The sequence below is a fragment of the Carassius auratus genome, unplaced genomic scaffold (assembly GCF_003368295.1).
Source record: "Carassius auratus strain Wakin unplaced genomic scaffold, ASM336829v1 scaf_tig00013598, whole genome shotgun sequence".
In the NCBI taxonomy this organism is placed as follows: Eukaryota; Metazoa; Chordata; class Actinopteri; order Cypriniformes; family Cyprinidae; genus Carassius; species Carassius auratus.
This window is the reverse complement of record NW_020524419.1, coordinates 127605-140620: the sequence shown is the minus strand read 5'-3', so window position 1 is coordinate 140620 and position 13016 is coordinate 127605. Positions and strand designations below refer to the sequence as shown.

Genomic DNA, 13016 nt, shown 5'->3' with positions numbered 1-13016 from the left:
ATCTTGTTTTCTTGTATAGCAACGACCCTGTTTTCACTTCACTCCTGTTTCCACTATTTTCAACAAATGAAAATACACAATTTGTGGCAGATTAATGTATGTTTGGAGCAGTGCTGAGGGAGATATCTTTAGACTGTGAGTGGGTTGGAGAGGAGCTGTGTAGAGCAGTTCATTGGGTGGGGGGGGCAGTTGGGCGTCGCTTGTCATCACATTGTATTCAGATAAAATTAAAGCCTTGCTGTCTTGCCTTATTCAGCGCTGGAGAGCGCGATCTGCGGTCGTTCCCCTTGGAAACCAAACACTTATTTCTTTCCGTCTACACATTCTGTGCAACACATCGCATCTCTGCTCTGGAGTCCATTGTGAGATCTCTGTGTAGGTCTGGATGACTCTTATGATCTCCATTTTGTGCTTCCGCCATAGGAGCACCATTTTATAAAGATGAACAGTGATATAACAGGTTGAGAAAATGTTTCATATGTATATTCTGTTCTGCCCACAACAAATCAAGCTGGACAAGAAAGCGAATCAAGTGAACTGAAGTTATCCAGCCACACGCTCCATCTCTTGAATTCCAGAAGAAATTATGATCCGTCAGGTCTGGTTTTTTTATTTATTCCTGTAAAGCCTTGTAAATCGTTCATATGGTGAGAAACGGGGATCAGGGCTGTCGAAGCACAATCTTCCTCTCTCCTGCCGAAGATTGAGCGATTGCTCCATCACTCACATGTAACGCTGTCTTTGTAGACACTTTCCTGCTGCGCAAGAATCTGGTCGAGCTGCCAAACTATTTATAAGCGTGTAGTCTAGAGATCATTCTCTCAGCGTACCTTGTGTAGGATGTGTGAAGATTCATACATCTAGAAGTTCTCAGCCAAGTGTATCAGCCTCCAGAACTTGGAGGTTGGGAGTGGAGAGCTTCGCTGCTTTCTTCTGCAGACATCAGAAGTGCTGCCCTGAAACACTCCAGACCTTCAGGTCTGCTCCAGACCCCGGTGAACCACAGGGCCAGACCGCGTTTGAAGGCCTCATGAAGGGATCCTGACTTGAAGGCTGTTCTTAAAAGTCGCTGGCAGAGCTATGCTGCCTTCTCAGACGCTCTGGACAAATTGTAAGGCAGGATCACAAATGTCTATCTTGGAGAAGACAATCCCAGGACTGGCAATGTGCACTTTACTTGATGATTACTCAACAGATGAATCGGATGATGTGTGAGACTGGGGTTTGATGCTCAGTTTATGTACATTATGTTCCAGACAGAACATTTTAAGGTGTTGCAACACATCTAACTTTGAGCGTTGTGTCATGTCAAGTTAATTTTATAATCATTTTTGTGTATTGATTGTGAAAAGTAAAATGGTGAAACGTTTATTGTAAAGATACTTGTACAGTATTTGATCAAAATTAGAAAATTAGTTGTGGAATCATTAGCTTAGCAACATGCTAAAGTCTGATCGAGTTGAGCAGGTCTGTTTTACTGCTTATTATTATTATAATAATAATGGTTAATGGTCAGATTCACTTGTGATTGGAAAAAGTCTGTAGGACTGTGCTGATAAAAATCACATGCGCGCGCACACACACACACACACATACATATAATAATAGCTGTTATTATAGTAACTATATTGATACATATTTATATATTGATCATATTATTATTTTTATTGTTATTATTATTAATATTTGTAATGGTTGTCATCTTTATAGTAACTATATTGTTTTATTATAATATTTATATATTAATTATCATATTATTATCACTATTATTATTAATGACAGTTGTTATTATTGTTGTTGTTTGTTTTATCATGTGAATTCTGTCAGGGGAGCATTATCTGTGTGCTGTACATTAGTGACCACTAAGAAAGTTCCTGTCTGTGTAGGCTGTTTTTCTCCAGGCTGTGTCTCAGAGGAGGGCAGTAGACAGCAGACAGCGAGTGTTTTGGAACATGACTTTTGACTAGTGGGCTTTGACTCCCGTGTCTTTCTTAACGCAGTAGCTACAGTCGGTTGATTTCTGCATTTACCAACAATCTTCCTGTGTTTTTCCTCCTGAAGGCGGCTCTTAAGAAGTACCAGGTGGAGCACAAAAGCAAAGGAGAGAGTCTGGAGAAATGCCAGGGTGAGCTGAAGAAACTGCGGAGGAAGAGCCAGGGCAGCAAGAACCCCTCCAAGTACGGCGAGAAGGAGTTGCAGGTGAGCCCCCACACCGCCGCCACAGAGCTAGCGTGTCACCGTGGGCTCCGTCAAGGCCTTTGAAAGGGACGGAGGTGGACGGATAGGCACTGGCTCAGTGAGACCACCTACATCATGTTAATGCTGGGATGATTTTAACGGCGTCTGAATGTAAGAAGTGTTGCGAGCCTCTCACGGCAGAGAGAACACAATGGGGGGGCGAAAGCTGTAGGTGTGTATACAAACAGCGCTGCGGCATATCAGCTAAGAGGCTGCACTAAACACACACACACACACATCACAGCGGTTTTTACTGACTTTCTTCCCTGTTTAAACTGAGCGAGTGGACCTTTACCTGGCATATTAATTGCTGGCCTGCTGAGAGGACTCTTACGCTGTGACAGCGGGGTTGTGGAGACCTGGCATAGATCAATAAGCAAAGTGCATGTGCTCTCTGGCCTAGATCTCTCAGAAAGCTTACTCGCTCTGCCAGGTGTGAAAGAACGGCCCTCCTGACCCCATGACAGAGTCATGGTATCCCAGATCGGATCACACTTCCTTAAAATTGTTTTTAGTTCGTTTTATTTCGATTTTTCATTTACATTTAATTTTAATTTAACAAAAAAGTTTTAGTTTTATCATAATTGTTATTTATTTTCAGTATAGCAGCTGTCCTCTTTTTCAGCTGCCGTAGTCCTGGATTATTTTTCCCGTAGGAATTTTTTTAAAAGAGCTTCATTAAAAAGTTATAAGACATGAACAAACCAAGCAGCAACGAGGTGAATCACAACATTACGAGCTTTGAATTTGAAGCGAAAATATATATGTAAATCAGAAAAAACAGACTTTTAACAGAGGCTTTTAATGAGGGAAAGGACTACAATCCACTGTAACGTATCATATAATCAAATTAAATGGATAAGTATTGATTTAAAGATGTTGATAATGTATACATAAGCAATGTATTTTATGTTTATTGCTAAAAAAGTCTTTTATGCTTGGCAAAATATGACAAAAGAAAAATGTTTTTTTATTATTTGTATAGTGCGTACTCTAATAATTGTAAAACTTTATTTACATAAAGATTTTAAAATAATCATAACAGATGCACAAGACTTACGTTTAATTTAGAATGTAATAAAAATGAATTAAAAGCATATTAAAATAAAATAATGCATAAATAATATGATACAGTGCAATCAGTTGGATGCAGCTCAGTGTTCTTTCAGTAAATGATCCATTAAACAGATGTATTGAGCTAAATATATATATATATATAAACATTTAAGTAGTTTTTAAGAAAAACGTAACATTTGCAGTTCTTACACATTTAATCGGAGTGATTCATGGGAGTGTCACGATTCACTGATTGGTGGAGGTTTCTTTGCCGAATTGTTTTTTTGTTTTTACTAGGAATTGTGCTGTTGAACATCATTTTTAAAAAGGCATTAAAATAATGCATGTTACCTTGTCAGAAAATATGGGAAGTGAACATGTGGTTGGTTCACCTGTCAATCAGTTCTTGCCTCATTGAATGATTATGTCTGACACAATGCATAGTTCAATTACATCCACGAACAACAAAAGCTAAAATATTCTCTTTCTTTTCTAAGCTTACATTTTATGCAAATTCATTTTCAGATGGTTTTCACTGTCATAATAGGTGGTGTTATTCAACTGTATACTGTACACAAAAGTCTTCACAGTAGGTCATTTTTTATATTACTAGCTAAAGATAATGATGATAACCCTGAGTGTGCGGCTGAAATCCCCCCTGAGGCTGTGAGCATGCAGGAGCAGGTATCTGTCAGTGACTGCACTTTGGTGGTTTGAGATGCAGCGCTGCTGGAAGTTTATACAGTAAATGTGTCCGTCCACTGCCAGATACCCTGCAGATAGTTAGCTCATGTTGAGCCAAGCTACACTCGCCTAAGAGATCCACAAATATTTTGAGTGTTGTGATTTTGTAAACTAAAGCCACAAGAGGCCATGATTTGCAGTGATTTTATCAAGGGTGGATGTTAAGGGATGTTTTACATGATACAGACTTATTTATAAAATGGTCCCAAAAATGTTTATACTTACAATATAAACTACCATTCAAAACTTTGAGGTACATAGGATTTTAATTGTATTCTATTATTGACAATAAAGACATTAATAATGTTATAAAATATATATATTTTAATATTATAATTTATTATTATTATTATTATTATTATTATTATTATTATTATAAATGCTGTTCTTTTGAACTTCAAATCATCAAAATCCTGAATACATACTCTTTTCAACACTGATAATAATATGAAACGTTTCTTGAGCAGCAAATCAGCATATTATAATGTTTTCTAAAGGATCATGTGATTCTAAATACTGGAGTAATGATGCTGACATTTTAAAATGTATTCATATAAAAAATAATAATAATATTTCACAATAATAGTTTTTACTGTATTTGTGATCAAATAAATGCAGCCTTGCTGAGCATTAATACATATTACCGACCTCAAACATTTGAATAATAGTGTAGAATTCAACTCATTTACAATCTATCAGTAGTTTTACATTTAGTTTACTTAGCCTACCTAATGTGTCTCATCCAATCATATCTGTTTTATAAATATGACAAGAAATAACCGTCAAGTTTAAGAACATGTTTACCCTTGATAAAATCACTGTAACACACTACGTATTAGCTTTAATAAAAGAAAGTAGACACAGATGTTCAATTAATAGTTTGATGTATTAATATTAATGCTTGTTCAGAGTTTGTTTCAGTCTTTACAGTTGCCAAGCAACAAAGTCCCTCACCAGATTAATATATGATGTTTGGTCATGGGCGTGTGTGCATTCAATGACTATGAACACAGCCCATTCAATCAAATTCTGTACATTTCCACACTGAAGGCCTTTCCACACTGAGCGCGATGCGAAAAAGCGAGGCGAATCACAGATGAATGGTGCTTTCACGCCGTGCGCAAAATGATTGTTAGTCTTCTGCTAATTCATGCTTGCATGCTAGGTGGCGCCAAACAACAATGTATTTTTCCTCAGATATATATCGGATATGGTCCACTGCTCAATATATAGCATTAAATTAAGATAAATTAAGTTTGGTTCTGCACCAGAAACACAAATGTCTTTAATGCTTACAAGAATATCCCATAATATAATTGGAGGTACAATCAACATGAAGCTACACTTGAAAACTTATGCAATTATTAATGTATTTGTTTAAAAGTCACTTTAAATCATCATCAAGTGCTTGTAATAATTTCCGATTGTGATCTATAGTATAATTTAGATTATAATTGGCAGACTCTTTGTATGTCATCAACATCCTTTATTGTTGAGCTGCATACATAACGCATACAGAAAATGTATCATTATAATCATGTCTGTTTGCTTTCATATGTCATGTGTAGATAAATGTTTAGATAAATGTGATTTTTTTAAACACTGAAAAAAATACTCTATATGTTCAGACACCAACGACAACAACATATTATTTGTATGTTGGTTGAAAGTCCTCTCCTTCTGTGTTTTTATGCTCGTGCTCAATGCAGTCTTCTGAGCTTTTCGCACCGCCGAGTCATGCTTCGGTCACACTGAAAAGATTTGTCAAAAAAAAAAAAAAAACATCTGCATTTTCAGTGCACGAATGTTTGCAGTCTATATGGAATCATCGATAAGAATCTGTTGTTTTATTCCAGCGCGCCATCGCATCCGATATTCACTTTGCTTTTTTCGTGCTCGGCGTGGAAAGGCCTTTAGATGATAAATGTTACAAGTAGAGTTGTTCCGATTCCGATTCCGATACTAGTATCGGAAATATCACCGATACCACAACAAATACTGGCATCGGCGAGTACATGAACCCATATACCGATCCGATACCATTTTCTTAAACAAGACCTAGTTATGACCGCTAGTTTTGTGTAACCGCTGCACGGTTCTTCTTCGCTGCTCAGAATTCATTGCAAACACAGGACGTTCTGCTGAGCTGCCACAAGCAACCCGTTTAGAGCAGCGAAGAATTTATATATTATAAATCAATGGTTAGCAGTATGTCCGCTGTTTAGCAGTATTTCAGACTGGACAAACCAGACAGTAAAACAGTGACTAGGGATGCCACAAGTACTGGCACTTTGCTACCAAGTCAGTGCTGAAAATGTAAAAATGTGATTATACCATCGTATCTGTAGTACCGGTATTAAGTTAGAGTATATTCGCTACCCTCAGCTGCGTTCAGTCGCTTCCGTGTTAGTCAAAGGGCAGGGCTCCAAACTTTAGCCAAATATATATACAAGTGTCTGTGAATATTAAGCTGTAAAATATTATTTAAATATTACTCTTGCAAATTCTACATCTCTATGTGTGATGGACGCAGATGTGCGGGAGCTCGCTGTTTTTTAGTCTCTATACACTATATGAGTGTCACTATATAAGGACACGAACGCATAAAACGTCACTTCATGATAATTTAATTTAGTGTCACTATATGGGGACACGAACGCATAAAACGTCACTTCATGATAATTTACTGTTTCATTTGAGAAAACGGTTTAACATAAATATATTAAGCTACTGTTGTAGCCTACAGTAGCTTTAGCTATGGCTCTATGTAGTATTAATAATAATAATTATGGCTAGACGGTTGCTTGTTTTTTACTTGTTTTGTTGTTATATTGTAAAACTAAAATACCTTTTTTAGTTTGTGGTGATAGATTTTTGGCTGCATTTGAAGTTCTTTTTCGCTTAAGAAAATAAATAATATTACGGTCATATTCATGTCAGATAATAAAAATACTGTAATAAATACAGTAGTTCACCATGTATTTGTTCATATTTTATTAAGGGATAGGTCTGAAGCACACCATAAAATAATTCTAGCAATTTACACAGGGCTAGTAGTATATACAGCTGTATATACAGATACACACCCAGGTATCGGATCATTACACGGTATCGGCCGATACCCTGAGCCCAGGTATCGGAATCGGTATCGGGAAGAGGAAAAGGGTATCGGAACATCTCTAGTTACAAGTTATCTTGTTTATGATCTTCTAAAAGATCGATTCTCAATTGGCCTACCTGCTTCAGTCTAAAGAACAGAGCATCTTTCATTTTCTCCCTCAGAGCTTTTACATGTAAATGTGGCCTTGAGCAAGAGCATGAAAAGTCAACTGATTTAGTCGCGAGCCCTAGGGGCCCATAAAGCAAAGTCCCAGTGTACACGCACTCAAATTCATATACTTGATCTACATATTACCATAAATCACACCGTTATCGCTGAGAGTGAAAGGCGGTTTGGAGGTTTATAGATTGCGATTCATTGAAAAAAGCTCCACGAACATGCATGAATTGACTATTTTGTCTGAGCATGTTCAGATGACTGTTTATACACTCCATTTTTATCGCTCTCGTCTCTGTTGTACTTCCGTCTCCTCTTCTGTTTTTTCCTTCTTCCTGTTGCTGCTGAAATAATTAGTCGCTGAAGTCCCTCTGAAGATGCTAATTAGCTAATTATTCAGTAGAGTGGTCTGAGGTGCAGCGGGAGGGATATGAGATTCGGTGGCGGTCTACGGCATCGGTGCTCGCAGTGATATCGCACGTTAACAGACATGTCATGTTTCTGAACGGTGTGGACTCCTCAGCGAGTTCAGGGAAAGCAATTAGAGTATCTACAGAAGAACACTTGCATGCACTGCTAGCGCACACAACTCTGGCGTGAGACTTATCCTGGGAGAGCCGGGACTGGAGAGAAAGCGGCTGTGCCACGGGATGAAGGACTGCTGATGTCAGAGGAACGAGCGGAGCTGCGGCTATATCAGGCTGACGCAGCGGGCGACGCAGCACGAAGCGTTTAAGTTTGAGAGGGCTTTGTGCTTTATACATAGAGGGATTCCAATCCCATTCCGCGCACAGCCAGTGTCCAAACACCACTGCGAGCGCTGGCTAATTTAAGAAAATTGACTGCCTGTTAAAAATATAACATTATTTGTAGTGCTGTCAAACAATTAATTGTGATTAATTACATCCAAATTAAAAATGTTGTGTACAAAATATATACGAGTATGCTGTTTATATTTAATATGTATATAAATACACACTAACACATTCATGTATAAGACTGTTGGAAGACCATTTCAGGTGACTACCTCTTGAAGCTCATCAAGAGAATACCAAGACTGTGCAAAGCAGTAATCAAAGCAAAAGGTGGCTGCTTTGAAGAACTTAGAATATGACATATTTTCAGTTTTTTTTAACTTATTTGTTATGTATTTAATTCAATATATAATTCCACATGTGTTAATTCATAGTTTTGATACATTAAGTGTGAATCTACAATTTTCATAGTCATGAAAATTAAGAAAACTCTTTGAATGAGAAGGTGTGTCCAAACTTTTGGTCTGTACTGCACATGTAAATATTTTCAAAATATATACTGTATGTCTGTGTATTTATGTACACTTATTACACGGCTTTATGGAATACTTGACTCTGATTGGTCAATTGCGCCATCCAGCAGTATGTTATTCCCAGATAACAATGGCCAAATTGAATAACACACTGCTCATCTGGGTACTACGAGTGATCTCGACTGGTACTACTTACATGCTTTAACGAGTCACTCCGTCACTCCATATTGTTACTCAAAACATTTAAAAACCATGTGTTACAGTGGAAGACTTCAGCATTAATTTCAGTATGTATGGTAAAAACAAATCTTTTAGCCATGTAATAAGCAGGATAATGTACATACAACCGGCTGGATGTACATTATCCTTTACATAAGTGACGTGACATTCAGGTGACCCATACTCAGAATTTGTGCTCTGCATTTAACCCATCCAAAGTGCACACACACAGAGCAGTGACAACACACACACACACTGTGAACACACACCCGGAGCAGTGGGCAGCCATTTATGCTGCGGCGCCCCGGGCAGCAGTGGGCAGCCATTTATGCTGCGGCACCCGGGGAGCTGTTGGGGGTTCGGTGCCTTGCTCAATGGCACCTAAGTCGTGGTATTGAAGGTGGAGAGAGAACTGTACATGCACTCCCCCAACCCACAATTCCGTCCGGCCCAAGACTCGAACTCACGACTTCCCAACAGTAATAATAAATATACACCGTACACACACACATATATTATGTAAAAAAAAAAAAAATTGGGATGCGATTAAATGTGATTAATCGTTTGATGGCACTAAACATTTATTTCATTCCTAAATAAAGAAATTTAACTGTTCTCTTTATTTGATTATTTGCAGGTGATTTTGATACTATTTGCCGCCTCTCACAAAATCGACACATGAAAATGTCAAATCACTACAAATTATTTTTTTCATTGTAAATATTTAAGTTTCAGTGGTATAACACACTTGATCTGCCGACATAATGTTGCAATGCATAATGATTTTGACTCCAAACCCCCTTTTATCAAACTCCAAGACATTATTTGCAGACCTTTCTATCATTCCAGGCTGATTTTATGGCTCATAGAAATAGGAAAATACAAAACGCCCCTGTTTTATTCAGAGGCCTGAACTTAAATGAAATTTTTTGAGCAGTTGCTGATATTTATATATAATCAAAACATATAATTTATATGTCAAAACATATAATATGTGGCAATACATATAATGCACTGCAATACATTGAAATGTTAATCAAAAGCCAGTTTAATCATATTTGACTCGTGTATATAACAAATAAATACATTTTACTTAAAAGTAATGGTTATGTTGATTTAGAGGCCTTAGAATTTTGCATATCAAATATGATACAGTGGGCTGTATAGGTTTTTTTTTATTATTATTAATCATATGGGTGTTACTGTATATAATTAGTTACTAATTAGACCATGCTTAAAAATATAGCTTTTCCTAGCATGATTACAGCAATACAAAATAATTGTATAATGCATTTGATATAAATATGTTATTGGCAATAAGTAGAAAACCACACATACCAAAAATTTTCAGTAAGCATATAGTATATTTAATGCAACAAATATTGTGCAAGCTGTGCATGGATTTTTTTTTTCTTTTTAAATGTCATCTTAGCAAACACTTTGGAGGTTTAAGTCTTTCCCTGTTCAATTAGATCCTGCAAAAAAAAAAAAATAATAAAAAAAAAAAACATATATATATATATATATATATATATATATATATACCAAGTTTTCAATAACTGTAACTATGTTATTTGATCGGAGACCTTGCCCTTTTGAATGCATACTTTCTGTAGTAATACCATGGTACTTTGATATACGTCATTACACTGAATGATAAAGAATGTGTTTGAATGGAACTGCTTCTTGAGTAACATAGTACTGTTCAAAAACACAGTATTGTAGATTTGTGTTTGTGTCGTTTTGTAGGAATATTCAGTTTAAATGAGCAGTTCACTGGAATAGCTGGGGAGGAATTCAAGACAGCATTAACCGTAACATAAACATAACAATACCTGTCTGGAATTTCCCTGTGGTACATGCGTCTTCGGTTTCACTTTGTTAGAGAAATGTGCCTTGCGTCATAATAAACATTGGGCTGGACTGGTTTAATGTTTCCCAGAATGCAACACTGCTGTTTTTAGTTTCGTCCACATATTGTGTCCCTTCGGTGAGAGATGAGACAAGCTCATAATTGGTCTGCATTATGTGCTGATACCATTTCTCTTATTTCCAGTCACGTTACACGACCAATCCAAAATTTGATGTCTGTAAAAAGTTGTATGTTTTTGAAAGAAGTCTCTTATGTTCACCAAGGCTGCATTTATTTGATCAGAAATACAGTAATATTATGAAACATTAATGGAATTTAAATGAACTGGTTTCTATTTGAATATATTTAAAAATTAAATGTATTTCTGTGTTGGCAAAGCTGCATTTTCAGCATCAATAATCAATACAACAGTCTTCAAATAATCCTTTATCCATTTGGGGATTTTTTAACAGAAAATTCAAAGGATTTTTTTTTTTTTAAATCGAAATCTTTTGTAACTTTTCTGATCAATTTAATGCATCCCTGCTAAATGAAAATACAATTTTATTAATATTTGAATATTCAATGAAATAATAACACCAGTATAACCTTCCAGCCCTTCTTTCCACGGTCTCCATTAATAACTAGAGCGTATGTGTTAAAGCCACATGACCTGTGTAACATTTTTCACAGCGGCTGATTGAGCAGGTCTGACAGCTTCCATATCTGAAACGAAGGGTCCTGGCTTCTCCATCCATCACTCCATCAGCACGCCTGTCCACACGGCCGTCTGCTGTCATGACCTCTAATGCAGCTTTTCATCAAACACTCATTGCCCATGTTCTAGACTTCTGTTGTGCTTTTCCTCATATCACTCCTGTGCTGTCGTACCTCACCGTGTCTCTTTCTCGCTGCTGTACTCTATGACTCATAGTGGAGTTGTATCTGTGTTATTATTCTGGAGGGGAAATGAAAACACTCAGCTTCATCTATGCTGTAAAGCAAGTTTGTATCTCTGATAGATGTATTATACTGCAAGGCAAAATCTTACTTTAACGTCCAAAAGAATGACCCTTTCTTAATGCATTTTTTGCTTTTGTGAGCTTGTTTTACTAGAAAGTATGTTACATTATTTAGGTATAAAGGGCCCTCTAAAGTGTGGGGGTCATTAACAGGGTCCAAACTACTTTTAATTTATGTTTTTTACACATGCATCCGTATTAATTATCCAAAAAGAAAAAAAAAATAATTATATATATATATATATAGTAAGCAGACTGGAATGCAAAATAAATATTGATGAAACGTTCAGAGTAAGATCAATGACGTCATGCTGAATTTAGTATTAATAATATTTTAATAATGATTGATTTTAATGACTTTTCAATATAAGCCAGTGTTATTTAAAATGCTATTTTGATGTTATGTATACAATTTTGGTTAAATATTTAATCATTTAATTTTTTTGTCATTTTGCGTTTTTATTTTTTATTATTATTTTCTTTAATACACCTTAACTAAACAGTAAATGTTGCCCTGGTAAGTGTATATATATTTGTTTGTTTTGGTGATTTTAGTTTGGTTAATGATAATAACTGATGACTAAATGTATATATATTATGACTATTATTCTACGAACCACATATATACAGTAACACCTCCTACTTCATCTATTAAGACTTTTTCCAAAAGACCCTGTGAAGTTTGATGACATTTTGAAACAGATTTAGGGTGGAATAATGGCTTGTGGTTTTTGTTAAATAGCAAATAGCATTTAGCTTTCAGCTCACAGTTTGAACCAACATGGTTTGCTACTGACATATGGTATTTATAATATATAAATTAGCAGGAGTCATGGTAGAGATCTGAACAGACCTCTAACAAGAAGAGGATGTCTTAATTAGTTTGTCTGGAAGAGGAGGACAGACTTTTTTTTTTAATGCGTAACAGTTGCTTTTGTCAACTTTTTGGATTACATTAGCATATAGATGAAAGAAATGAACTAAAACCCTCAAAACCTGCATGTCGTCTGTAATTCAATCTTCTGCTGTTATACTCAATAAATTCAAGCCAGTTGCCATCGGTGTAAAACTAGCGCCAACCTGTGGTTAAAACTTTAAACTGCATGCACTCAATTCAATCAGGACCTTGTATTTTGTTGACGAGTCGTGAACAAGGGTTATGTTTTATCTTGCGGATCCTCAATCTGTTGAATACTCTCTTCAACAAGCTCGTGTTTGAGATAGTTCAGTATACAGGACCCAAAGTAGATAAAAGTCCATCAAATCTCTCTATAAAACTGGTTTTACAGCCCATTAATTTTACATCCAAATCTTCATTTC

The 13016-nt window shown here is 36.2% G+C and overlaps 1 protein-coding gene across 6 annotated transcripts in view; it reads left to right on the top strand.

Moving 5' to 3' along the window:
• LOC113074073 (brain-specific angiogenesis inhibitor 1-associated protein 2-like) overlaps nt 1-13016 on the top strand; it is a 77898-nt gene that overhangs the window by 48921 nt on the left and 15961 nt on the right. For all 6 annotated transcript variants that reach the window (XM_026246792.1, XM_026246790.1, XM_026246786.1 and 3 more), the window contains exon 6: nt 2062-2199. In XM_026246792.1, coding sequence (XP_026102577.1) covers nt 2062-2199 — 138 coding nt within the window. The remainder of the gene's footprint in view (nt 1-2061; nt 2200-13016) is intronic.